This window comes from Thunnus maccoyii, chromosome 17, assembly GCF_910596095.1.
Source record: "Thunnus maccoyii chromosome 17, fThuMac1.1, whole genome shotgun sequence".
NCBI classification, from domain to species: Eukaryota; Metazoa; Chordata; class Actinopteri; order Scombriformes; family Scombridae; genus Thunnus; species Thunnus maccoyii.
The window spans coordinates 22,407,282-22,431,652 of NC_056549.1; the positions used below are offsets into that span (position 1 = coordinate 22,407,282).

Genomic DNA, 24,371 nt, shown 5'->3' on the forward strand with positions numbered 1-24,371 from the left:
AAGATATTAAAGAGGCTGCCATTTATGGTGTGCTGTGTGCATTGTACTTCATGGGTACTTGGAGGCACCAGAGGCCCAACAGGCCCGCAAACAGGTTAATCCAACCATTGAACCCCAGCCACACCAACCATGGACTGATTCAGCCGCTGACATCTGGCAAGTGGTACCGCAGCCTCAGGGCCTGGACTAGCAGGCTCCAGAACAGCTTTTTCCACCAGGCCACCAGGCTTATGAACAATGGATACTAAAGACCTGTAGCCTGCCTGATGTCACACACACATACATAAGCACATACCTATATTTGTACATGCACATGCTGTTATACACATATAGATATTTATTCATGTATTATAGGTAGGACACATGCACACTTTACATACATACATTCATGTTGTATATATTTGTTTGTACTCTTATCTCTTACTATTGCTTTTTATTTAAAATATTTCTTTTTCTTTTCTGCATTGTGGAGGAGCTGAAACATTTTACTCTCTATACTTGTGTAATGTAATGAGATGTAACATTAAAGAACTTGAACTTGATTTGAAGGTTTACCCCCACGACCTCTTTCGAATTTTTATTTTGAAGGGTAGATCGCTACACTTCCGGCACTATTGTGTATGTTGCTGATTTGACGCAGATTAACGGTGGAAAAAGTGCTGCTTTTCGACGTCAGTAACAAATCACCAACTAGAGAATATGGATGATAAAAAACTTGGACATTGACCATGAGAAAGACACACAATCATAAACCGGTATTTTACTCTAAAACTGACGTTAAAACACCCTTTTCAAGCGATAATATAACTGTGAGCCGTTAATGAATGGCAGATGTTTGTTCCCTTGGAGACGCCGTAGCGGGCGTGCGCGCAGTTTCCGCCGCACTCCAGCCGTCTGCAGGAAGGGAGCGGAGAGTCCAGTCAGTGAAAGTGAGAAACTACCAAAACAAACTAACGGCCTCCCTTACAACTAACGGGTCCTAGTATCATCATGGACGGTGTGCCGACGCCCCTGCGGTGCTTCAGCGAGTGTCACTCGGCAGAGATGTTCGCGGATGACGGGGTGGAAACGGTGACTTCGGTGGAGCAGGTGAGCGGATTAGCTCTGTTAGGTAATGTGGCTAATGCTAACAGTCCTTCTACTTCAAATGGAGGCTGGAAAAGTGAGATATTCAACTGTCACACCCTAAATTATTCACTGTCTAGATTAGAAGAACGACTTGAAATGAGCCTGCGTTCATTTGCTGGCAGCGCTTTAGCCAATTTAAATGAGCAAGCTTTAGTTCATGGGTAGCTAGCACGTCCCCCAATGAGATTAAGTTTGACTTAATTTAGCTAAGAGGCGTTAAATTAAACCAAAGCTTGGTACGACGCTGCCCACGTACATTTAATGTGTGGGCGTTAAAGGATAGGTTCACGATTTTTCATCTCTGATGTTAAAACAGCAGTCAGGTGTCCACATGATCACTGAAAGAGGTTTTCTTGCTGTAATCATTCCTCCTGTTCATACTGGCTATTAAAGATCCCGGTCAAATGCGTTTTCAGTGTAAGTGATGGGGCCAAAATTCAGTGTGTCCACACAGTCATTTTGTGCAAAAAAATGCACTTAAAAGTTGATGTGAAGCTTATATGAGGCTTCAGGAGTCTGAGTTAGTCACATCAAGTGGACATTTACAGTCTTTTTAGCATCAAATTCCCTCTTTGTGTTTCCTCAAACAGTGTTTCCCTGTTGAGCTGTGGTGGAAGTCTAATAACAAAAAGAGGGACTTTGGCACTAAAAATACTGTAATGTTGAAATATATCTACTTGATGTGACCTATTTGGACGGCTGAAGTTTCATATTAGCCTCAGATAAACTTTTAAATGCTTTTTTTTTCCAAAACAAGGACTGTGGATTTTGTCCCCCATCACTTACATTGTAAGTACGTCATGAATGGATCATCTAATGGTCAGTATGAACAGGAGGAATGATTATGGCAAGAAAAACCTATTTAAATGTTCATTATTTGACAGCTGTAGTTACTTTTCAGATTAAAAGTATACATTAAATAATATAGGCTAAGTTTAGAAAATAAATAAGGATTAAACCAGTAGTTCCTAGGCCTGTCACGATAATTACGTTATCGAATTATCGTACGATGTTTGGACATGACCTCGATCATTTTTGCTGACCTCGACATTGCCCACTGTGTTTACATACGTGTTATTTTACATAAGAATGTCACCAACATTTTAGCTAACATGATGCCAGAATAAACCGCGTGACTTATTGTGTGTGGTCTATCTATTTGAGGTAAATAATCTGAAATCTAATCATGAAACAGGCGATTTAGTGCTTGTTTTTAATATCATGGCAAGCAAGCAAGTTAGCGAGCCGTGACAACAATAAATCATCATACTCTGAGGGAATATTACTAAGTTGTTTCATGTTAATTTTGAGAAACTATGCATCCCCACTAACCTGGAAGAAGTTGTAAACAGTAGTGAGTGAATGCTGCGTGTTGTTCCTTTTCAACAACAGTTAGCTTTATGAGTTTGTTTTCTTTTTAAGACAAACAGAAAAGGACTTTTTTTTTTTTTTTTGTGGGCATCACACTCGCCCTGACAAATAAAATTGGCTCCTGCCATTTCTAGAAACCCTGTATTCTCCCAAAACTCTCCATTCCCACTAGTGAACATATAGTGGATGTGCGTGGGCTGTGATGTGTGTACGCTATGGTGTAAGTGAATAAGGGGTCCTGCCACCTCCCAAAAAGTTATGTACGGTATTTGAACCAGTGTTACCATGTTCACTGCAACTGTGGAATAAAATGATCTTAAAATGACAATAATATTGTTTATCGCAATGATTTCTGTGACAATATATCATCCAACAAAAGTAGTTGACGTGACAGGCCTGGTACTACTCAAAGCTTTTGGTGTATAACACCTGTTGTGGCTCCCAGTCATGTCACGCTCCATGTCAACAACACTGACATTTTTAACACATTGATGTAAATGACTAATTTGCATCTGCCACATGATAAGTACCAAGAAAATGCAGCACAGAACTGCTCTAGATAAGTTAATGGTCGTTTATGTCTAAAATTGCTCAACATGACACAAGAATTAAAGATAGACTAGCTGATTTTGTGATAAGGCTCTTCCAAATGCTCAAATTCTCTCCCAGGTTACTTGAAGTGTACTGAACCAGTCTACACCTTGAGCCTTCTTTCATTTATAAGATGAACTATCCTACATGCAATATTAATAATAATGACTAGCTGGTTGGTGGATACGTATCCATGCCTTTAAGCTTCAGCTTCACACTGTCTGTTACTCTGTTTACACTCTCTCTTCCTTCCTGTCTTCTCTTTTTAACTAGAAAAAAGTTGAACGCAGCATCGAAGAAGTCATCAGTGTTTACAAGCAAATACACAGTTTACCACAGTAAGTACTCACAGTGGTGCTGCAGCTTATGAACAGTTTCCGTCTGTGCTTCCATCAAACGAAAAGGTTTGTCGTTTTTACATCATGTTACGTTTAACATCAATCACCCCACATCTTACACCTGACATGAAAGTCTCTTCCTAGGAAAAATCTTCCCTGAAGACATTTATGTCACTTCCCTGTCTTTTTGTCTCAGCTATCAAAGACAACTAAAGGTTCAAAAAATCAGATTATATATGACACATATTTCTAAATGACTGGAGTAAGATAACAACTAAGATGTAAAATATAATAAAAAGGCAGTAAATTACACAATTATTGCTCTTTAAAGAGATGCCAAAGAGATGGATTGTTTTATATTGTAACCACAAATCATAAATTCACTAAATATTCCATTGTTTTAAGTTCAGCTAGAGCATCATCATCATCAATACCATGTGCTAGCTTGTAAGAGAAGAATGCAGCAGTACTTTCACTGAGAAAGTCATGTTGTCAAAATGACTTTCATGTGAAGAAGACAGAAAATGAACTTCAGACATGTGAGATAGATATTGGTGCAGTGATTCTATGAAACTGGCCTGACAACATCTCTGTATGTCATAAAAGTAGAGCTGCAATGAATAAGCGATACTCGGTCGACAGAAAATGAATCAGCAACTTTTTTGATAATCGATTAAACATGTAAGCAAAATGACATTTGATAACTCTTAAGTTGCTGGATAAGTTGAGAATTTACATCACGGTTCATTGAAAATCTCTGGTTTTTGAGTGTTGATAGAACAAAACAAGACATTTGATGATTACAATAAATCAACAACAATCGGCAGACTAGGCGATAATGTAAATAATTAGCTGCAGCGCTACATAAAAGCATGCACATGCATGTTCAAACCCGCAGCGACAAAGTGCTCAGATATTGTGTCGCCATAGTAATGATGATCATCTATTCATAGGACTGTCATAATGTTGGATGCATCTACTGCGATTATGACACATTTCCAAGGACACTGCTCATTGGCTGTGGCTGTTTGCTAATAGAGATGGCTGTGCAGTGATGTATGATGGCTGTTATTTAAACGGTGTGTTGATCAGCCCACATACTTTGCTCCCGTTATCAGCTGTTATCACTCCTCCCTTTAATAGGGTGACTCATCTCATTTCTATGACAACTGCTCGGACCTGAATGTCACCGGCGCTGCTGCCAATGGGGACATTTTTTCTTCAGTTTATGCTGCTACAAGAAACATGATTGTATTAATGAGTAGAGGTCATGTGATTAAAAGTGTCATCTGTTGTCTGTATAGGAGGAAAGGTTCACTTTCAACTTTTGGACAAAGGTGAAAATGAGAGGAGACCATCCAAGTGGTGTTTTTTAGGACTGCAGTCTTTGGTAATTCTTTGGCCTGCGTACCATACTTGAAGCAGTTTGCACTGCAGATCCACTGGTGTATTCTTTCAAACATGACGCTGATATGTAATATTTTGCTACCCAGATCTGCCAATAAACAAATGCTGGTGCAAAACAGGTGCAAATGTGCTGACTCGCCTAAAAGTTGGCTGTAAAGCAAAAGACCAACTTCATTTGGTAGACTGATGATTCATTTATATGAAATCTCTTGGAGTCCTTTAGGGCGCTTCCAGCCAGGAGCAAAGATCTATATAGAATTCATAAATACTCTACATCAGTGCTTCAAACTTTTTCATGTCAAGAACCTCTAAACTGACCACAGACCCCCATCTGATAAGATTTTTGCTTTTAGATGTTTTATTACAGAAAGTATATGAAACCCATGACTCAAAACAGTCATACACTCTGTCATTATGTTACCTATAATGGAATCATAGTGAAAATAAATTATTCTCATTTTTGCTGGGGTCCCCTGGAACCCCCTCAAGGACCCCTAGGGGTCCCCGGACTCCACTTTGAGAACCACTGCTCTAGGTGGGGCAAGCACTTTTAAATTGTCTTTAAATTTTTCCTTTATTTAATTTGAATAAGTCAACTTAAACACAGGGATATTACTGCAGGTGTAAGTAGACTGTTTTATTCATAAAAGATTCATTTTCTCATATTAATGTAAGAAAAATTATGAGTGCTCGCTCCACCTTTCAATGACTGTCCTATCAGAGCTGTAGACAGGATTTTAGAAATATTGAGGTCAGGAATCCAACTTTCCCCACCGCAACTCCACCCCAAGACTATAAACCATCCACTGTATATAAAGAGTCTATGATAGAAACCAAATTCATATTCATGTCATTATTTCTTGTTCATTCAATTTTTCAGTCATACATTCTGTAAACTCTGTCTCCCTGTATGATGGCCACATTGCCAGGATTTAGTTTTAGTGGAGAAAATCTTCCTTTTTTGTTGCTTTTATACCTTTTAAAAACCCACCATGTGTAATTTCTGTGTGAACTCCTCGGACCAAATCCAATAATAACCTCAGCAGTATCTACCATGTACTTTACACACAAGACACAAAAATGCCACCTTCCATGATCTGCCAAACATTGCCAGTAGAACTAATATGAGACTGATACAAATAAGGCTTTTTAAAGCTGCTGAAATGGTTAGTTGATTAATTGATTAGTGATCAGCAACTCTTTTGATAACAGATTGTCTTTAACAGGACAAAACACGATGACATCACTTTGGACACAAAATTGTTTGGGGCATTTTGCACTACTTTCTGATGTTTTATAGACCTATTGGTTAATCAGAAAAATAATCAGCACAATAATAGATTATGAAAACACAATCTTTTTAATGGAAGTAGAGATAGTAATATATCAGTGCTGTATATTATGAAGCCCAAAACATCAAAGTGTTTTCTTCCTCTTCTCTTTTTCAGATTGCTCATCTTGAGATTGAGATTATAGGTTTCGCACACTCGTCTTTCGCCCGGTTTGTCCTCAACATCAAAACAGCCGAGTCGACTGGCTTTTTAGCCGCTTCGCGCCGGTCCTGTGCCTCCCCTCTGACCGTTGTTGTGTTACAGAATCGCTGCTATGAAACCTTTGGCAGCGATCTGTGACTAACCCTGTGTAGGAAGAGTGTAATCACAATCGTCGTAGCGCTCGCTGCATGAAAAGGGCAGGCAATAATAGGACTGGGTGGGTGGTGAGGTAGGCGGAGAGTGTCAGCTGTCTTTGTGTGTGTGTGTGTGTGTGTGTGTTGTGTGTGTGCAAGGAGCTCTACAGATGCAGATGAAAGTTGCATTGGTGCTCCTGTGGCGCACACATGCACATTGACATTAAAGTGATGCAGGGAAACAGCGTGTGGCTCACGGTTATCAGTTTTTATTGGTTTTCACAATGAATACTTTGATAAGTGAAAGGAGTAAATCAGAGCAAAGTGATGAAGTTTATTTGCGTGACACAGTGGATGAAAAATTCAGAAGAAAATGCAACTCGTGAAGCTGCAGATGAGTCGACACATTTGAAATAAAATAAACAGAATAAACTGCTGCTGCCTTTTAAACTGCAAATAATTGTATTTATTTATTTCTCTTAGATTTATTTCTAGATTTGTTTATTAAAAATATCTACAGATGCAGTCCTGGATTTTCAATTTTTAATGAAAATGAAAGGCTAAAAGTGAGAAAAATGACTTGAGGGCCAGCTGATTGTTTAAAACATAATTTCCATTTTTTACTACCTGGAGTGTTATGACCTGATATTTGCAGGCACAGTTCCAGGCGATTATTCAAAGTAGCAAGAACAAGAACTCTTCTGTCATATGTTTCTCACGTGTCTGCATCAACATGATCTGAGCTGCTGCCTGTTTGTAATCGATCCTTCTGTCTTGTGTTTGTCCTTCAGGCCAAGTTTGTTGCGGGAACAACACTACCAGTATCTCAAGAAGGGCTTACGTCACTTATCAGATGCTTATGAGGTATAGTATCACACTTCTGGTAAACACGCTGAAACAAATGTTATTGCCATGTGTGTTTTTATAAACTTGTTGACACGTCGATCAGCTGTAACATTAAAACCACATGCCTAATACTGTGTAGGTCCCCCTCGTACCACCAAAACAGCTCTGACCTGTAGATGCATGGACTCCAAAAGACCTCTGAAAGTGTCCTCTGGTATCTGGCACCAAGACGTTAGCAGCAGATCTTTTAAGTCCTGTACGTTGATTCGGGTTTGTTTTTCCATCACATCCCACAGATGCTCGATCAGATTGAGATCTGATGGATTTGGAGGCCAAGGCAACACTTTGAACTCATTGTCATGTTTTTTAAACCGTTCCCGAACAGTTTTTGTAGTGTGGCAGGGTGTATTATCCTGCTGAAAGAGGCCACTGCCATCAGAGAATACTGTTGCCATGAAGGGGTGTACTAACAATTTCTAGGTAGGCGAAACGTGTCAATGTAACATCCACATGAATGCCAGGACCCAAGGTTTCCCAGCAGAACACTGCTCAGAGCATCACACTGTCTCTGTCGGCTTGCCTTCCTCCTACAGTGCATCTCGGTGCCATCTCTTCCCCAGATAAACGACACGCGCGCACCCGGCCGTCTGCGTGATGTGAAAGAAAACGTCATTCATCAGACCAGGCCACCTTCTTCCGTTGCTCCATGGTTCAGTTCTACTGGGAACACCCCATAAGACCTGCTGTTTCGGAGATGCTCTGACCCGGTCATCTCGCACATCACAATTTGGCCCTTGTCAGATCTTTACGTTTGCCCATTTTTCCTTCTTCCAACACATCAACTTCAAGAAACGACTGTTCACTCGCTGCCTAATATATCCCATCCCTTGACAGGCGCCATTGTAACGAGATAATCAGCGTTGTCCGCTTCACCTGTCAGTGGTTTTAATGTTGTGGCTGATCGATGTATAGGATTTAGTCCTCCCCTTTAGTTTGCATTAGCTCCTGTGAGTCAGTAAAACTAGTGTAGACCTGAAGGACTGTAACACTCACTGCCTCTCACTCTACTTTAAATAGAAATAACATTGTTTTAACTTTGCAAAAAAAAAATATGCTTGTCTGCTCTCGGGAAGGTCGCCTCTGTGTTTTTGTGTGTGTGTGAACTATTCTCTGCTCTCGCCAGAAAAACGAAAAGTAAAGCATTTTTTGTCCTTCCCACCTCCAGCTCCAACCGATTTGACTTCAGCCTTCATGGTTTCAGTGGTGCTCCCTTTGAAGCCACAAAAGCAGATTGACAGCAAGTGTGTTTGTCGTGCAGTGACATCGTGCTGTGTCTATATGTTCAATAAACGACCGCAGCAGTGGAAATTAGAAGCCAAGTTATGATGTTATATATATATAAAAAAAAAAAAAAACAGCAGAAAAGTCATCACATTACTGTATTGTTTGTATTATAAACACCATCACATTTTTACCAACCATTGAAAATAAGTGGTGTGATCTTTTTTCCATGCGCCCTCAGCTCGGTCATTTCCTTACCCGTGTGCTCTGTCTGCCTGGCAGACTTGTTCTCCCATCTCTGCATCTGACCGATCCCGCTATTTTGTTTATTGCTATAATTGGTCATCTGATGCCCATCTGATCATGTGGTGTATGTGTGGGCTTGTCTGTCTCTGTGCGAGCAGTGTCTGGATGCTAGTAGACCGTGGCTTTGCTTCTGGATTCTTCACAGTCTGGAGTTACTAGAGGAGCCCATTCCTGCTGCTGTCGCCTCCGAGTGAGTCACACACACACACACAAACGCACAAACACACACCAACTCGCACTCGACCATTAGTCTACTATCAGAGGGCAAAGACAGAACCAAATAAAGCCTGTGCCCTGCCAAGGACTTTTTTTTATTACTGTTACATATTTCTCATAATTATTACAGTAGCTGCTGCAGTGCAAAAATGTTGACAGATAATGAATTACAGCAGCAAAACCTAAGGCTTGTTGTTCAACCTTGTTGGAAACCAAATGTTTTATGTGTTTATAGTTGTTTCCAAACGGCTACACTCGAAGGTGGAATGAAAAGCAAACTCATAGAAGGGAAATACAGGGATAGCTGCACGCATTTTCACTCACTCCTATAAGACGTTCCCAGTGTTACACCTTTGCACCTTTACATGCCTGTTCAATCACTGTGTGAAATGGCAAGTCACAGAAATTGTTAGGGACAATCCCCCCCCACCCCCCCACCCCCCGATCAGATGTCAGATAGATGTGGGAGGAGGCGGGGCATCTGAAGCTATTGGAGCGTCCGACCAGCAGTGCTGATGGAGTAAACACCAGCCTTAAATGGTCTTATTCCAACAATAGTAGTATTTTAATCGTTTGTTTATTGTGTCGTGCATTTCCAAGTGCCCTAACCCAAATTGACTTATATGGACCAAAAATTCTGCATGGTGACACAACATTTGTCAGAAAAGAACACACAACATCACATTACAAAGAACTAAACAAATAAAATCAGCCACAAAAAGGAAAAAGTTCTTTCTAATCATCCAACACAGAGAGAGAGGACATTTTTCTGAAAAGCTCTTAAATAATCCTACAATGAGTAATAAAACGTGCCATGCCACTGCTTGTTTTTCCAGTGCAGTATGATACTAGTCACAGCTGCATTGTTTTATCTTTTATTGCCCCTGTAGTTTGCATAATTACAATTAATCTTCATTTTCACTGTAATCGAACACCCTCTGTAATTAATAGCCATGGAGACAAAACTGCAGTGAAAGTAATGATTTCCCCGAAATCACCAAGACCGATAATTGTGATTAACAACAGTGGTGACGGTATTCAGCTGCACTCGCACCAAATCAGGCGGTGTGGCGAAAACACCAGTTGTCCCATTCATTAGAATGGGAGTAGTGCGGCTCGGCTGCGGCTGGAAAGTTGAGCCAGAATCAACTTTTGGAGAAACGCAACCTGACGTCACTGCGGCTGAAGGCTGCGGTGGTCAGTCACAGCGGGAGATCAGACTGACAAGAGCTATAAACTCTGTCATGAGGGAGGTCAAAGACGTTACTAGGACGAGGGGAGAACTTTGCTTGATAACATTAGTAAAGTTAGACTTTGCTGTTGGCTTCCTGACTCATTTTAAAAAAGACGAGAGAGAGAGAGCAGCTGTGGTCGAGTCAGCTAGAGAGTCAATTAAGAGAGGGAGCGCTGGTAGTGAGAAAGCCGGTGAATCAGATCAATAAAACATTATTTTCTGATTGTTTCACAGCGGTTGCATTGTAGAGCACAAATTAACACGCCCATAAACCCACACACCTCCGCTCGACCCTGCGGCTGAACGCTGCACCGCCTGACTCGGTGTGAATGCAGCCTTAAGCAGGAAAGACAGGTATATGTTTTTAAGACATGTTTGTGCAGCTGTAACTTCATACCGTGTTGCTGGTATTGCCACCAAAATGTCATTTGATTAAAATAACTGCCAATCGAAAGTAACACTCTGCAAGCCCCAAAGCAAGTAGCGATGCCAGGCTGCCAACCCACACTCTCATTATTACTGTGAGGCTTGCCAACACACCGGCTGGCACTGCCCAGTGCCACTGTGATGCCCTCGTGCTCACACACAAAAAACACACAGGCCCTGTTCAAGGATTTATAACAATGCAACCTACAACAGATTGCTCTCTCCGTCCCATGAAATGTACACTGTTCTCAGGTCAGTATTGGCACCGGGCTGGTTGGCCAGAGCTAGGTTTCCCTTCCAACTCAGTTGGCTCGAGGCATCCTTGCAGTTTTGTGATTTCTCTCCACGGCGGAGGATGAAGAGGACATTTGTGAGGGTTGCAGCTTAGAGCACAGAGGCTGGAAAGAAAGGAAATTGTGGTCGGGATGGTCTGTGCTCAATGCCACGTCAGCTACAGGGACTAACCCAGCGGTGCTTGCTTCACAGTTTTTGGGTTCTGCAGAGCCTGAGATGCAGAATTACAGCTCCGATGCTCTGATGGATTTCAGACTGTGTTTTCCAAGTGACGTTCAGGAAAGAAAAATGTTCGCAATGTTTTTTTTTGAAGTCTTAAACCTGCAGTGCGGAACTTTTACATATAAATGAACGTCTGTTCATTGCCAAACGTGTTGACACAATGCTGATTAAGCCTATCACTGCCAGATAAACCTCTCTGTCTTTCACAGCACACAGTAGTTTTTTAAATGGTGGTGACTTGTGCACCGGAAGCGCTGGAAGTACACATTTCTGTGAGGGAAAATAGGTTACAAATAGATAATTACCTCATCTGACGACTCTATCACATTTTTTCCCCTCTGCCCTTAACAGAATGCTCCTGGGGACAGAGGGGGGGGAGAGAGAGATGTACGCAGGCGCTGACAGTGTTTTTGTAATTAATCAAAAGTCCCACATTCCAGCTCTAAGGGAAAGTTTGTTGTGCATGCTTGTGCTTTTTCTGCTTCATCTTTCTTTATACCCAATTAGACATATTCACACTGAAATCAGTACAACCTCTGTAGAAAGCGAGCAGTTGGCCTGGGGTTAGCGAAAGAGAACAGCAGCCGCTTTAGTCCATCATTCAGTGATTGAATTTTACTTTTAATTTAGCAAGCTATGTATATTGTATCTGTGTTCACGACAAGAATAACAGATTTTTATGTAAACATAGTGCCCTAAAGCACACTTAATCTGAAACATAAACTGAGAGGCTCAGTCACATCATAAACGTACATGAACATGCTGCAGTTCCTGTTTTCCACTCACTATCAATCATCGCCCAGATTTTCTAAGACTGGAGATACTACAGTGTCACACTCACTTTTTTACACAATAGTAAGAGATGTAACATATCAATATCTGGGTTAAATGATTCTTCGCTTGCTGTTGACAGTTTATTATTTATTCATAGTTTTTTTAATAGATTTTCAAAACAGTGTAGTCATGGAGATCAAACCAGCACGTTCTCGTCAGGTGCACCAACTGATTTGTTAGATGTATTATCTGTGGACTGCTAATTGCATTTTATTCTTTACAGACTGTTTTTTTTCAGACAGATTTATAGCCTGAAGTTACAAAACAGGGCATCATGATTCATGAGCAGAGCTGCGGGAGGCAGGATTTCCAATAAACTCAGTCCCACTTCACCGCTGATTGTTTTGATAATGAGAAGAAATGTTATCATTGATTTCTTCAAGCAGAAACTACTTACTTTTATACCACTGTCTAACGCTAACAACTTCAACCCATAAATCTCCATTAGTTATGGTTACATAATCAGTGGAGATGCAGGAAGCAAACATGCAAGACACACTTTGTTGAACACTTTTTGTCATACAACTGGAATCATTTTTGTTCATACCTCCTTGTCTTTTTTTTTTCCTCTCCAGTGTGTGTCAGTTCTTGGCACGCTGTCAGAGCCCAACGGGAGGCTTCGCCGGTGGACCGGGTCAGCACGCCCACCTCGCACCCACCTACGCCGCCGTCAACGCCCTCTGCATCATCGGCACAGAGGAAGCCTATAACATTATAGACAGGTACTAGCGTGGTCGCGCAAGCTCCGTTTCACCCTGCGGTCCCGCATACCAGGACTGAAACTTTTCTTCTTTTATCCATCATAAGATCAACCATGACATTAAGTCAGTAACTACACCAGTGTGACCCAGGAATTCTATCCACACACATGTGAACAGACAGGAGTTATATCGGACATGTATTTCTTTGACTGACATGAGCTAGATATCACCGAACACGATGTCAGGAAATTGTACACAAACATCTCACTTCCTCTTAACTTGCAGCTTAGATGTAGACCATGAATTCTGTTGTCAGCAAAACATTGGATTTTCAAAGCTCACAAGTTTTTCATATCGTAAATCACTTCAGATGCCAAGATCGGAACTTTGTCATGGTGGTGTTGGCGGAGAAACATAACTCTGAGTCACAAGATGTACTATAAATACAGCTGTTGAATATGTGCAGTCACATCAAGGGTATCAGTGTTTTTGTACTGAAGTCGCAGCCTTCAGATTATAAATAAATACTAAAGCAAGGGCTTTTTCCCCATTAATTTTGTATCAGTTAGTGTATGTATAATTCATTTTTTTGGAGTACTACACTACACTAACTATAATGTTGTTACAGTTGTAGCAGAATATGACAGAAATATCTCCATGGTGCTATTTAACCAGTGGCTAATTATTTGATTACAGCTCATTTTCTGTTCACTTCTATCTGAAATGTTTGATTCCTTTTTTTTCATTGAAGTGAAGCAGGATTAGGCAGCAGGTGTTGACTTTGCATCGACGCTTTATTAAATTTGCAGCACTGACACTTTTCTTCCTGCCTTCCCCTCCCTCCATCTCTGCCTTATCGCTTCCCTTCTATCCACATCACCATATATCTCCTCCTCCTCCTCCTCCTCCTCCTCCTCCTTCTCCTCCTCCTTCTAATCTACTCCTCTCCTCCTGTGCTGATCTTCTCCAGGGAGAAGCTGTTAGATTTCCTATGGTCAGTGAAGCAGCCAGATGGCTCCTTTGTGATGCACGTCGGAGGGGAGGTGGATGTCAGGTGAGAGAGCTCGGGGGGGGAAGATAACGCTCCCTCCACCCTCTGTTCAGTATTTGCTTTATTAGCACAACAACAGGAAGACTCATACATCACAATAGAGTGAGATGACAAAATGAAAAACATACTTCACAAACATAAATGAGAGTAAATTTCATATCTACAGTGCTGTTCATTCTCGTGTGATGTCTCGGTGTTAAAGCTAAATTTGCACATTTGGTTCTTTCCACCAAATTTGTAGGATTTTTAAAAAAAAAGCATGTCTCCCTTTCTTTTTTATATATTTAAAGCTCTTTTGTTCCCCTTTGGTGTTGATAGAGAAGAAGAGAAACACTCGCATAGACATAAGAGTGTATTTGTGTTATTTGAGCTTCTGTATTTGTGTGTGTGTGTGTTTTCTCTCTTTGAATCTGTGAGGGCAGTGGGGTTTTTAATAAGGACCTTTTGAGGTGTCGTCTTCCGTTTGAACAACAAGCCTTAAAAGTCAAAGTTACGTCTTCACTCTCGACGGAGGCTGTTATCTGTCGCCAACCAATTAACGCTCAGCCGTCGTTACGTTTTATTTAAACTCGCTTTCTCTCAGGCTGGTTCGCTATCAGTCGCCGCCTCGTGAGAAGCGTGCATCTCCACAACGTCGACTTTAAAGCAGCCTGGTTTTAAGTGAGAGAGCTCATCTAGAAGGTTCTATCAGCAGGTTTTTAGAGGCAGGAGAACTCTTATCAACTCATAAAGGAAGCATTTTATTGTTTAATTGATCTGAAAGCTCAAAGATCACCAAATTGAAATGGTTTCCACTGGACGGCAACCAATAAGCACATTTCTCACCAATACACTTCATGTTGAGAACTTATCAACCATTTCATTAATGATTTATCAAGCCCTCCAGTCTCATTATCAGCTCTCTGCTTTCACTATAGGAGTAAACAGCTACGTTGGGAAGAGGAAATGAATGCATTAATAAATAAAAACACTTCTTTATGCATGCTCCACATGGAACCTATTTCAATTACTTACTGACTTAAAGTAAATGAATGACTTTGTCCAGTAAATCTTTGATATCACTCAGCCAGGTGAAGCTCCTCAGGAACTGTGCTGCTGACAGTGTGGACACTTCAGTAGCGCTTACATGTCGCTGACGTCTCGTGTCTGCTGTGAATTCCTAGTAACAGTGTTATTAGTGTTATTTTGTCCTTTTATTATCTTCTACAAATCCCCTGAAGAGTCCTTGATTAAACGAGTTTATCCAGTGTATCTGCGACTGTATTTTTAATCTCATGGGAGCAGCTTTATGTCAGGCAGACACCTCTGAGAGTGCTCTCGGGAATGTTCCCATATTTACACTAGAAAATACACTTCACTATTGAAACCACACCGTCTGTGTTCTCTGTAATGACAGAAAATGTCAGTCAAACACAACAATTTGAGCCTTTATGCCTTTTGTCATAGTTTTTGGACAACTGCAGAGTTCTTTGGCACAGAGAGCTAGAATAGACTTTAGATACACAGATGAACTGAGCTGCAACAATCAGTGGAATAACTGATAAGTCAACATAAAGTTAATCAGTAATTACTTTAATAATCAATAATAAATTGAGTTTCTTTGGATTTTGAACTGTTGACTCGACAAAACAATAAATTTGAAGACATCACCATGGGAACTTAGAAATGAGAACGAGCGTTTTCACTATCTTCTGACGTTTTATAGACGCAAAACTTAGTCAATTTATGGAGAAAATAATCGGTGGATTCATCAATAATGACATTAATTAGTAGTTGCAGCCTTACTCATAAATAAGGTCAATTAATTGTCCATTTCTGGTGTCGTCAGGAGATTTGTTGATGATAATAAAAGGCGACGTTAACACCAGCCTTATCTTTGAATTCCCAATGAGTCATTAAGTCGTAAAGCTTTACAAGCTCAGGACAGCAGAGGAAACTCAGGTAGTACAAACTGAAACAATGTGACAGAACAAAAAGCAAAACGGCTGTTTATATTTGGTCTGCTGGCAGTCTAAAAATACAGCGCGCTGGAAGATAATGTGTAAGTGTAGGAAGAGCAGACTTCCTGCTCAACCCTGTCTCTCTTTGTTGATCTGTATCAGTCTGTTTTTTTTCCCCCCACTTTTTTTTTTTTTTTATGATAGGAGTGCGTATTGTGCAGCCTCAGTAGCATCGCTCACAAACATCCTCACACCTAAACTGTTTGAGGACACGACTAACTGGATCCTCAGGTACAGTATTTCTCCATAAATCACAATCTGCCCTGTTCTCAGTCCAGCAAAACAAGCGTTTTATAGTTTGTTTTCGTCTGTGTATAGGTGTCAGAACTGGGAAGGTGGTCTGAGCGGAGTGCCGGGTCTGGAGGCCCACGGCGGCTACACTTTCTGTGGCACGGCCGCCCTCGTCATCCTGGGTAAAGAACACATGCTGGATCTCAAAGCCTTGCTGGTGAGAAACTCCCATCGCATTACATTTTCACAGCCACACTTCACTTCTTTTTTTTTTTTTCATTACAAAAGAATGACATGAATAACCTCTGCACCCAGTAACCTCAGATACCACTTGGCTCCAACCAAAAAAAGGATGTTATCAATATCCGTCACAACAGAGCCTTTGTGCTAAAGCAATATCCCTTTAGAGGCTGTGAAGGGCCGAGTAGAAACACACACGGCTGTGATAAAAATAAGAAGGCAGCGTTACAACCCAGAGCCAGATTTTATTAATAAAACCACTGATAATGTCCTGCCGAAGACCCGGATCGCTTTAAAATATTACACAAAGGAACGCTCACAGCATCTGTTTCTTTTCCTTTCTTAGACCGACTTTCTTCCCGCACCTGAGATCTGTTTCCTCGTATTCAGTCATATTATTTTTATTTGCGGCATAAAACTATTTCCAGCTGGAGCTCGAAGCGACATTCTTTCATTTTAGTTGTTTACGTTGCCACCAGGCTCTTGGCATATCGGAGGGACAAAGTTTCCATCAGTTTGTCTACAGTGGCTGGTGTGTTGTAACCATCCAGACTCGCTTTTGATCCCTGCGAGGGGGGGGGGGGATTCTCTTGTCATTTGCCTCCTTCCAGAAGAAGTAAGAGGTCAGATTCAGCTGCTGAACAGCAGCCTCGGAGCTTTTAGTGCGGATGGAGCTTTAGTGTTTTGCTCAGAGAGTCTGCAGCAGGGCAGATGCTTACTGACACAGAGCTTAAGGTCAACAAGAAAAGACAAAAGAGACGGTGTGTCAGCTCGCAGCAAACAAGGAACACAGCTAGTGTGTTTGTTTGTCGCTGTTTACAGTCATCATTCAGGAAGAATTACTACTTAAAATTCAAAAAGTCAAGGATGTAAAGCACTATCTCAGCAACCGCCACCATACTTTAGCACATATTCAAACTCTGTTTAATAATAAAGCTAAAATTTGCATGCAACCGGTCAGAAAACCTGCTCACTGCATGCTAGCAGGCTGGTAAACCCCCCTCCCCCCTTCCTTCTTTATACTGTGTAGTCATGTGGTAGCGGCCAATGTCACAGGTTAACATCCCGTGTCACCGTCCGTCCCCCTGGAAACCTCCAACATATGGATTTCTGTCTCAGCGGTTTAACCCAGGCGTCAGCGTGGAGCAGGAGGTGCCAGCCGGGGCGGAGACGGACTTTGGTGGTGCAGCAAAGGTTGAAAGTCAACACCAGGTCCAGAATATCTCCAGCAGTATGACTCACCTGCTGTATCTGCACAACACTTGTCATCGCTCCACAGCAGATACGACTGAATGTCAGAGCAGTGAACAAACAAAACAAGTCTGACAACGTTTAATATCATGATTAGATGATAGAAGAGTTTTGAAAACGGATGAATTGTCATTTATTAAGCAAAAAAAAAAAGCATCAAATCTGGCAGCTTGTTGAATATGAGGATTTTCCACTTTTCTGTTTTTAATATTTTTGTTCTCAACTGTGGTTTTGGACAAAAAGTGACATTTGAAGATGTCATACTGGGCTCTGGGATGTTTTGAGAGATTTTTAGACTAAATGATTAATACATTAAACAGTCGATCATCAGCTGTTTGTTATAAATGAGTGGCTTTTGTGGTATTTATTCATAGTATCTGATGAGTGTGAAAACATCTGTGTGAAAAGAAGAGGAAGTCTGAGTGTTCTCATGCACAGTAGATTTTCTTTTTTTTTTATGAGAGTCATTTTCTTTCTTTACAATAATGCGGTATGGCAGTGGGTGTGAACGGAAACGGCTTTTATGAAGTTGTCTTTTTATCAAGTGATCTAGCATGAGTCACACTGGATGAAAACAATCCCACTTTCATCCCCGAAAGAACGAAATAATCGTTAACACAGAGACTCATGTTGATGGAAACTCTCAGTTCTGGCATCGCTGCAGTTATAATGACGACAATCAACAGTGTAGTCATCGGCCTTTTTTTTTTTTTTTAATAGGAATTTGAGTACATGGCTGCAAAAAAAATACCAAATGAAGAAAATAAAACATTATTTTCTTTTTTTAAAAAGTGCTTTTGAATGTTCAGAAGCAACGAACGTCAGCGTGAAGCCGTATGACGCAGATGTCTAAGCGGCGTTAATTATTAACACGTGTATCAAAGTCAGCTGCTTCATTTGAGTATGAAAAATTTTATTGCAGAGAACAATTTGACACATCACCCGTCAAGCGTAGAAAAAAAAGGAAGCAGCAGCCCGGGCCAGTGAATAACCAGTTTGTTCTGAGGCTTCTGCTCAGTATGCATAAAGAATTTATGATGTAGATTACTGATAAAAGATTTAAAAAAAAAAAAAAGTTTTTATTTCCCTGTTACTGAAACAGAAAGGATGTTGGCATGTAGACATCTCGCTAACATTGTAAAGGTATTAATTGTTCAAACGAATGAAGGCCAGAATGAACATAAAACATCAAATATGAAGCATATTCCTCATGTTTCTGTTAAACTTGTCTGCGTCTACTCTGCAGAAACTGGCATTCGTACGAAACAGTAAATCCCGCTCAAGCTCGACGTTAGCGAGCCTCGAGAACCCACAGATCTTTTTCCCCCTGCTCAACTTTTCTTTCTTTCTTTCTTTTTAGTCGAACACTTGAGTTTTTTTCCCATCTGCCTCTCTGGTCTTCAGTGTGTTGAGATGAATCCACCGACTGAAGTTAATAATCTAAACACCGTCCAACCTTCAGACAGACTACACCCCAGCTGGTATTAAAACCCCCCTCAATATTCCATAATAACTCAATCCAAAGCTGCACAGACTGAACGGGCACCAATTAGTGGTTTCCATGGCAGCGATATTGCGAAATCCTTTCCATTTAGAAAATATGAATTACACCCGCTCTCCTCCGGTGCCGCACGACCCCCCGTGGGATTCCAGCTCTCGTACGAAGAGGAAACTCTCTGTCGTGGGCGCCGTGTGTGTGCGCGTGTTTAAAACGTCTTCTTAATCATATTAAATGTGTTTTGTGGTGTGTCGTCCTCAGCGGTGGGTGGTCAGCAGACAGATGCGCTTCGAGGGAGGCTTCCAGGGCCGCTGTAATAAACTGGTGGATGGCTGCTACTCTTTCTGGCAGGCTGGACTCCTACCTCTACTCCACAGAGCCTTATTCAAAGAAGGTACTCCTCATTTAGTCCCAGCAGCACAAGCACCATGTGTCACTATTATTCATAAAGAAAGCTGTGAAAACGAGCGTCGTGACAAAATGAAAAGTGGTTAACTGCTTTCACCTTTTTGAAGACAATATGGGAGAATAATGACATGAAATGGTTTCACTCGGCCTGAAACTTTTTCCACACAATCAGCATAAAATCAGTGACAACAGTAAAACTCTTAAGTGTGTAAAGTTTTCAGAGCTGTACTGGAGAATCACAGAGGCGTAGTGGTCAGTCTTGGCGCCTCACAGCAGGGATTTGATTTCCAGGTGGCTTTTTTTTTTTTTTTTTTTTTGTGGAATTACAGCAGTGTTTTTTCCTGTGCTGGGTTGTGTTTCCTCCATCGGGTTGGCTGCACTGAATGAGAGTCAGTGTGGTTGCGCTCTGAGCCTTGAAAGCCTGATATGAAGTAAGGAGAGAATGAATATAGACTCATCTGTTTCAGTTTTACTAAATTGTCGATCCAGAAGCCTCACAGCTTGTTTTAAACGGAGAGAACGACTTTAAACTGTGTGTTTGCTGCTGCGAGAATGAAACGATGGTCACAGTTCACAGTGAGGAAAGCCCTGTTGTAGTTAGCACAGCTCACTAAATGCATCGTACAATAGAAAGGAAAAAGCTGGTAATGTGCAGAATCCTTCAAAGTCAACTATAAAGTGGTTGAACTATTGAATGCATGCACTAGAATTTTCACTTTTCACCCATTTTTCAATCTTTTTGATTGAATGTATGGCTTTAATTTGATCTTTTCTGTTTGTTTTTTTAAAGCAAAAACTGAAAATATTAATGACATTTCTGTTTGCCTCTATGATGTCGTCAAGGAGAGTCGGAGCTGAGTCTGCAGCGGTGGATGTTTGAGCAGCAGGCCTTGCAGGAGTACATCCTCCTGTGCTGCCAGAACCCAACAGGAGGCCTGCTGGATAAACCCGGCAAGTCAGTACCACACCATCTGCACACACACACACACACACACACACACACACACACTCTCTCTCTCTCTCTACACAGACTTCTGATTTACACGGTTTAACTCCCGTCACTGTCCTGTATTATGTCTTCATGTGTCTTCAGATCCAGAGATTTTTACCACACGTGTTACTGCCTGAGCGGCCTCTCGATAGCACAGCACTTTGGGAACATGGACTTCCATCATGAGACGATCCTCGGCAGGGAGGAGAACAGATTGGTGAGTCTGCAGCAGGGCAGGGAGGGAGAAGTATAGATTATTTACTGCTAGAAACTGTTTGGTATTGTTTGCTGTAGGTTTTGTTCTGTCTTGCTGAGAGTTAGAGAAGATTGATACCACTCTCAAGATGAGAAACAGCCAGCCTAGCTCAGTCCAACAGTAACTAAATCCACCTACCAGCACCTCTGAAGAACATATATATACATACCAATGTATATAATGAACATATATAAAAATGACAGTTTGTGGTTGTTCACGGGGGTTTGTGTGGAACTATTTCTTGCACGGGCGCTGTGACTTCCTCGAGTCACTGTGAACGTGTCAGGCAACCAGTAGAGGCTACAGGAAGTCTTGCTTTAAGGTGTACTAGCTGCCTCATGCTGGTGGGCGGTGTGCAGTCAGCCTGTCATAGCTGCTAGTTTTTTGGTTCTTGTGACAATAAATATGCAAAAGATCAGCCTGAGTCCAAGCACGGAGGATTAAAACAAGTGGCTCAAACTTCTCCTTCTACAATTCATTTATGTTCCCTCTGGCACCTGCAGAAATCCCCCTGCAGTACCAATACACCGAGTAGACAGTGCAGAATCTGCTAAGAATAATGTTTTTTAAAAGACGCTGCATCCAGCACAGATCTTTGTCATATCTGTCTGATAACCAAATTGGAGGGTTGCCTGCAAAAAAAAAAAAAACAACCCCTGATTGGATATGTAAATATATAGCAGGAAAATAACAGTCTGCTGAAGCATCAGCAGAATGTAATTTATCCTCAAATGTCAAAAAAAAGACCAGCATTAGTCTGGCTGTCATAGTGTTATTTAACTTATTACCAAACAACATGATGTGATTAGTTCTGATGATTGAACGGTTCGAATAACAGAGTCTGCAGACGTCGTGTGTATCAGCAGGTCGTGGAAAAAGAACATCGTCGAAATTAATTTAAATGAAGGCTTTTAAAAAAAAAAACAACGTTCTCATCAGATGCTCATTTCGCCTTTGATGCTCTTTCATCTTCTCATTTTTCCTCCATGTGGTAAATTATTAAAGTATTGGCTCGGTTTTCACATCAGCAGCGTGCAGAACGCATTCTCATCTGAACCCAGTTTCACATACACGCGTTAACAGTCAAGAAAGCATGAAATCGTTCCTTCGCATTTGCATTTTAAATTTATGACATGCCTTTATTTTTTTTTTTTTTCAGCGCGACGGTCTCCGGAGATTATTTTTCTGATCGGGTTTGGTTTCGATGACAGGCTCAGACAGATGTTTGGTGGGAAGTTAAAGCTATCGAAATAAGACAAATGACATGTGGTTTCACTTAAAGATGTGAATGACACCCCGCAGTGGTGTTGGTTTTATTTTCCTGTTTCCTGTTGTATTACTGGCACTAAAGCAAGTCCTTCCCATACGCATATCTGCTCTTACACTATGATACATAATGCAACAGTCAGCATAGTTGTGCATCTCAGCAGCGGTTTGGTTTTTTTTTATCTCATCTGTAGTGACATGACTTTATAGTTTTAAATAAAGAAAGGAACAAACGTACAATCTGATCCATACATGAGTCCTGCAACAAACACCGTCTGTCAGCTTTATTATGTTCTCTTTTTTTTTTTTTCTTTTCAAAATGACATCAGTGTTGATTCAACTCTGGAAATTTTCTGAGGCTGTACTCTGTGGTGGTGGTGTTGCATTAGATTGCATTGTAACGTTTTCATCCACCGTCACAGAGTCTGGTTGACAAACTTGAAGAAGTAGTATTTATCACGGGGCTGTCGTAATATATTTACAGCTGTTTGTTGTGAAATGTTTTTGTTTGTGGTATTTCTTTCGTCATGTTGATTTAAAACTACATGTTTTAACTTCTCTGAGACGCCCACATAGTCTGCCTCCACACACACGCTGACAGGTGAATTATTTTTTTTAAATTCATGTATTTGAGTTTGTGAGTTTCATATACTCCACTGATTAGAAGTGTTGATAAAAATTGATTCTTTAACAGGCCAGTTTCATTGTCAAGAAATCAATGAAAAGTCTCTGTGGACGGCGGAGGCAGTGAACAGTGTTTAATACTGGAACTGTAATTACACCCACACCAGATCAGAGCAGATATAGAGGCTTCAAACTAAACGTTCTGCTACAGTAAATGTCTTATTTTCCTCTTGTTCTCCGTTCGCAGGCTCCGACTCATCCGGTTTACAACATCTGCCCAGAGAAAGTAGCTCAGGCCCTGCAGCGCTTCCACCGGCTGCCTGTCCCCGACGACAACAGGCAGCAGGGTGACGACAGACCGTCGGACCCCGCCCCCGCCGCCGCCGCCGGATCAGCCGACCGTCAGTCCTAGTTAGTCCTCAGCGGAGACTTCTCTATGTGTGTGAACCAGCCTGCTCTGGGGAACGGACTCGAACCTGCAAACAGCAGTCAGGTCTGATGCAGAAGAGCCCGAGAACCGGTCTGGTGGTCGACCCTCAGTAGACACGAGGGCTGGAGTTAGACGGCGTTTGCCTGAATAAAGGTTAACAGTGTGTGTGTGTGCACAGCTACCCATTAAGCAGAATTTTTGCTTGCAATGCCTATTGTTGTCATTCTCTGAAAGTTAATAAAACTTTATATAACACTTTTCATAATGGTGTTATTAAATGCTTTACAACTTCTAAACATCACTGGTAGAACATTTCAGACAAATTGTAGTTTAAACAACTAAAAACACTTTTATTGTTTGGTTCTTTTAATATTTCACCTTTGGAAAAGAATCTCTGGCAGAGAGTCTTAATGCTTTGCAGGTATGGAAAGTTTAGCAGGACTGCAAACCTCTGATCTGAGTCAAGATATTCTCTCTTGTTTATAATGCAGCCTGTTAACATTAGTGAATGAATGTGAGAGCAAGGAAAGATGTTCTTCAGGCACTCAATGTCCTCTTGTGATTAGTGCAGCTCAAAAAACACATCATGTAATAGAGAGTAAAGGCGGACGTTGAAAATGAGCTGTTCATGTGCCAGAATCCTTCAAAATAAATGTAAAAAAAATGCTTGAAATACAGAACACTTCATTATAAAAATGCCACTTCCAGTACAAATTGTGACTTAGATTTTTAATTGAATTATTGTGAAACATTTTCATCTCTTTTTTTAAAAAAAACTTGAAAGTGAAACCATTTCTCCCGTCGAGTCAGATTGATTCAAAACATCGACTGGTTTCAACCACAACGTCCTCGTCAGGGCAGAAATGTTCAGAACAGACGCACCTTGTACTCTCATAATGTGACACGCTAATGTCTTTATAAATGACCAACACATAAAAACTATTTCAGTGAGTCAATGAGGTACTAATGTTTATTTCAGCTGTAATCAATATTTTTCTTATTTTGAAGACGGTCAGCTGAACATTTTCATCTTTAAGAGCACGTTACAGTTCCCTGAACTTATTGAAGAAGGAAAAAATGAAGATCTTAAAATAAGAGAAGACAGTTGAACTGTGTACATACAGTAAAAACAGGTTGGCTGCTGGTCACAGATGAACACATCATCTGGCCCGGTTTCCTCTTCTGACCACATAGTTAGAAAACTACACGGGTGTAAGAGGAGAGTTGTTACATAACCAGACGTTAAAGTACATTCAGCCGTCAGTCTTTACTCCAGACACCTGCCAGCATCAATGGAAACCAG

General features: G+C 41.1%; 1 protein-coding gene across 1 annotated transcript; it reads left to right on the forward strand.

Moving 5' to 3' along the window:
- Window positions 1-843: 843 nt before the first annotated feature.
- On the forward strand, window positions 844-23,328 carry fntb (farnesyltransferase, CAAX box, beta). Its single transcript, XM_042390048.1, has 12 exons — window positions 844-1,089; window positions 3,364-3,428; window positions 7,254-7,326; window positions 8,994-9,085; window positions 12,697-12,843; window positions 13,793-13,876; window positions 16,018-16,104; window positions 16,192-16,321; window positions 19,355-19,487; window positions 20,345-20,456; window positions 20,595-20,709; window positions 22,886-23,328. Exons 1-12 carry the CDS (start codon window positions 991-993, stop codon window positions 23,048-23,050), a joined length of 1,302 nt encoding a protein of 433 aa, XP_042245982.1. The 5' UTR covers window positions 844-990; the 3' UTR covers window positions 23,051-23,328.
- Window positions 23,329-24,371: the final 1,043 nt, after the last annotated feature.